Source organism: Centroberyx gerrardi, chromosome 24, assembly GCF_048128805.1.
Source record: "Centroberyx gerrardi isolate f3 chromosome 24, fCenGer3.hap1.cur.20231027, whole genome shotgun sequence".
In the NCBI taxonomy this organism is placed as follows: Eukaryota; Metazoa; Chordata; class Actinopteri; order Beryciformes; family Berycidae; genus Centroberyx; species Centroberyx gerrardi.
Window position 1 is genome coordinate 23,907,775 of NC_136020.1, and position 2,500 is coordinate 23,910,274.

The following is a 2,500-nucleotide window of genomic DNA, read 5'->3' on the forward strand; positions in this document are numbered from 1 at the left end:
TCGATGTTCTCCAGGCGGAGGTCCTGGCTCTGAAGACGTTGGTCCTCTCCTCCCCCTCCTCCCCGGTGGGGGACCTCCCCTCGGCGGGGGGCGGGGGGGTGAAGGCTCCCTTCAGGAAGGGCCACGGCCGGAACAAGAGCACCTCCTCGGCCGTGCTGGGCGGCCAGGCCGACCCCTCCGCCACCCAGCCCATCGTCCGGGACTGCAGGGAGGTAGGAGCGTGCACACACACACACACACACACACTAGGGTTGGGTATCGAGGACCGGTTCCACTTTAGTCCCGGTTCCAACTCGCCTAATTCACCAGAATGGATAATTGACCACACTAACGATCCCTCTTATCGGTCATTAAGCAGTTTGAGCTTCTCCAGTAGCTGCAACAACCTTTTTGACCCTTTCTGTGTGCCGTCAGTCACAAACGGTGACGTCATGTGACGCTGGCGGGTCATTCCTGCACTCACCCTCCTGTCAGTAGAAACCAGAGTAGAAACACTGGTGAAGTTAAGTCCATTTAACACAGAGAGAGTTAGCTAGCAGCTCCGTTCAGCCTCCTGCTGAACAACAGAAGCTGCACAGTTCCAAAAACCGCAAGTAAAGAAGCCATAAAGTTACTGAAACAACTCTATTCTATTCTACTGTACTCTGTTCTGTTCCACTCTATTCTTATATTCTACTCTATCCTGTTCTATTCTACTGTGTTGTGTTCCACTCTGTTCCACTGTACTCTGTTCTACTGTACTGTCCTCTATTCCAGTGTTTTTCAAAGTCTGGCGTCACCAATGAAAAATATAAACCAACTGTTGTCAGCTGTAGCCTTCTCTCAGTAAACTGCAGCTGTTCCCTGCAGCCCCCCCTGCTGCCCACAGGGGGCGTACTCTCTATCTTTACATCAAACTACTTTCTGTCTCCCGCTAGCAACCAAGTTACCAGCTAATCTGCAAAAGCAAACAACGTTAATGGCGGAGTTTAAACTTAAACTCGACAGCCGTCCATATAACCTGACAGTCGGTGAAGACATTACGCTGTTGACGTGATTTATGATTATTACTACATCTGTGTTCACAGCCTTTTTATTTGCTAAGTTTTGCACTTTAAAAGTTCTAAATAAATTGAAGTGTTACTTTAAAAGAAGATATTCTTAAAACCCTATTCTACAGTAAAATACATTTTCAGTGTCATAGCATTTGTAAAAGTTGCTTCATGTATTTATTATTTATTTATTTTTATACAGTATGAAGGTATGGAAACGTTTTGGAAATTAATTGCAATAAAATTGAATTTGCACTTGAATAATATTTGTGTTATCCCTTTACTTTCACTTTGGGTCCCAGAGTCTGAGCATTTAGGAACAATGGGCCTGAAAAGCAGTTTGAAAACCACTGGTCTGTTCTATTCTACTATACTAATAGAATAATAGTATTCTATTCTATTCTACTATCCTCTATTCTTTTCTACTCTATTCTATTCTACTCTGTTTTGTTCTACTAATTCTATTCTACTCTATCAAACGCTGCTTCCTGCGAGCTCATTTGTTAATTTTGGTAATTTCTGGAATATCCTGGAGGTTTGAGGCTGTAATCCAGACTGGGAAATCTGGGGGATTTTCTCCAAACGCGTCACTGTGCAGGAACCTCCGCTACAATATTATGTTCCTACGCTTTTTTATTATCTTCTTAACTTCTGTTTTCCTATTTAGAAGTGGATTCTATTTTAGTTCTTTATTTATCTTTGTGAGTTATATGTTATGTGTTATAAGTTATATGTTTCCATACTGAGGAGACGCAGCAGAGCGACACGTCCCTGCATGTTGGCTCTAAACTCTTCATCAGCCGCTCTTCGGACTGAAACACGACACGAAGGAACCAGGATGTCAGAGCAGGTTTTCGGTCATGTGACTGAACGGAGCGTTGTGATTGGCAGGTGGACGGTCAGCTGTTCGGGGAGTTCAAGGCGTGGCGGGAGGAGCCGACGCTGGACAGGAGCTGCAGCTTCCTGGACAGAGTTTACCGAGAAGACATCTTCCCCTGCCTGAGCTTCAGCAAGAGCGAGGTGCCGCCGCCTTTACTTTACTCTACTCTACTTTACTTATTCCACTGAGGTTTAACATGAAGACCAGAATAGAATCTACTCACCAAGATCAGATGCAGCTGGACCAGTTTGACCAGTCATTTGAATGAAAACTGACATTGAACATGTTGGTGAACAGATTGTTCTGGTCTACTCTGTTCTATTCTATTCTACTGTCCTCTGTTCTGTTCTACTCTGTTCTATTCTATTCTACTGTCCTCTCTTCTGTTCTACTCTGTTCTATTCTATTCTACTGTCCTCTCTTCTGTTCTACTCTGTTCTATTCTATTCTACTGTCCTCTCTTCTGTTCTACTCTGTTCTATTCTATTCTACTGTCCTCTGTTCTGGTCTACTCTGTTCTATTCTATTCTACTGTCCTCTGTTCTGGTCTACTCTGTTCTATTCTATTCTACTGTCCTCTGTTCTGTTC

General features: G+C 43.9%; 1 protein-coding gene across 1 annotated transcript in view; it reads left to right on the plus strand.

Annotated features, from left to right (window-relative positions):
- Positions 1-5: 5 nt before the first annotated feature.
- rab3ip (RAB3A interacting protein (rabin3)) overlaps positions 6-2,500 on the plus strand; it is a gene marked incomplete at its 5' end in the record, with an annotated part of 10,050 nt that continues 7,555 nt past the window's right edge. Inside the window, 2 exons of the mRNA XM_078281936.1 lie at positions 6-212; positions 1,923-2,051. Of these exons, the coding sequence (XP_078138062.1) occupies positions 6-212; positions 1,923-2,051 (336 nt within the window). The remainder of the gene's footprint in view (positions 213-1,922; positions 2,052-2,500) is intronic.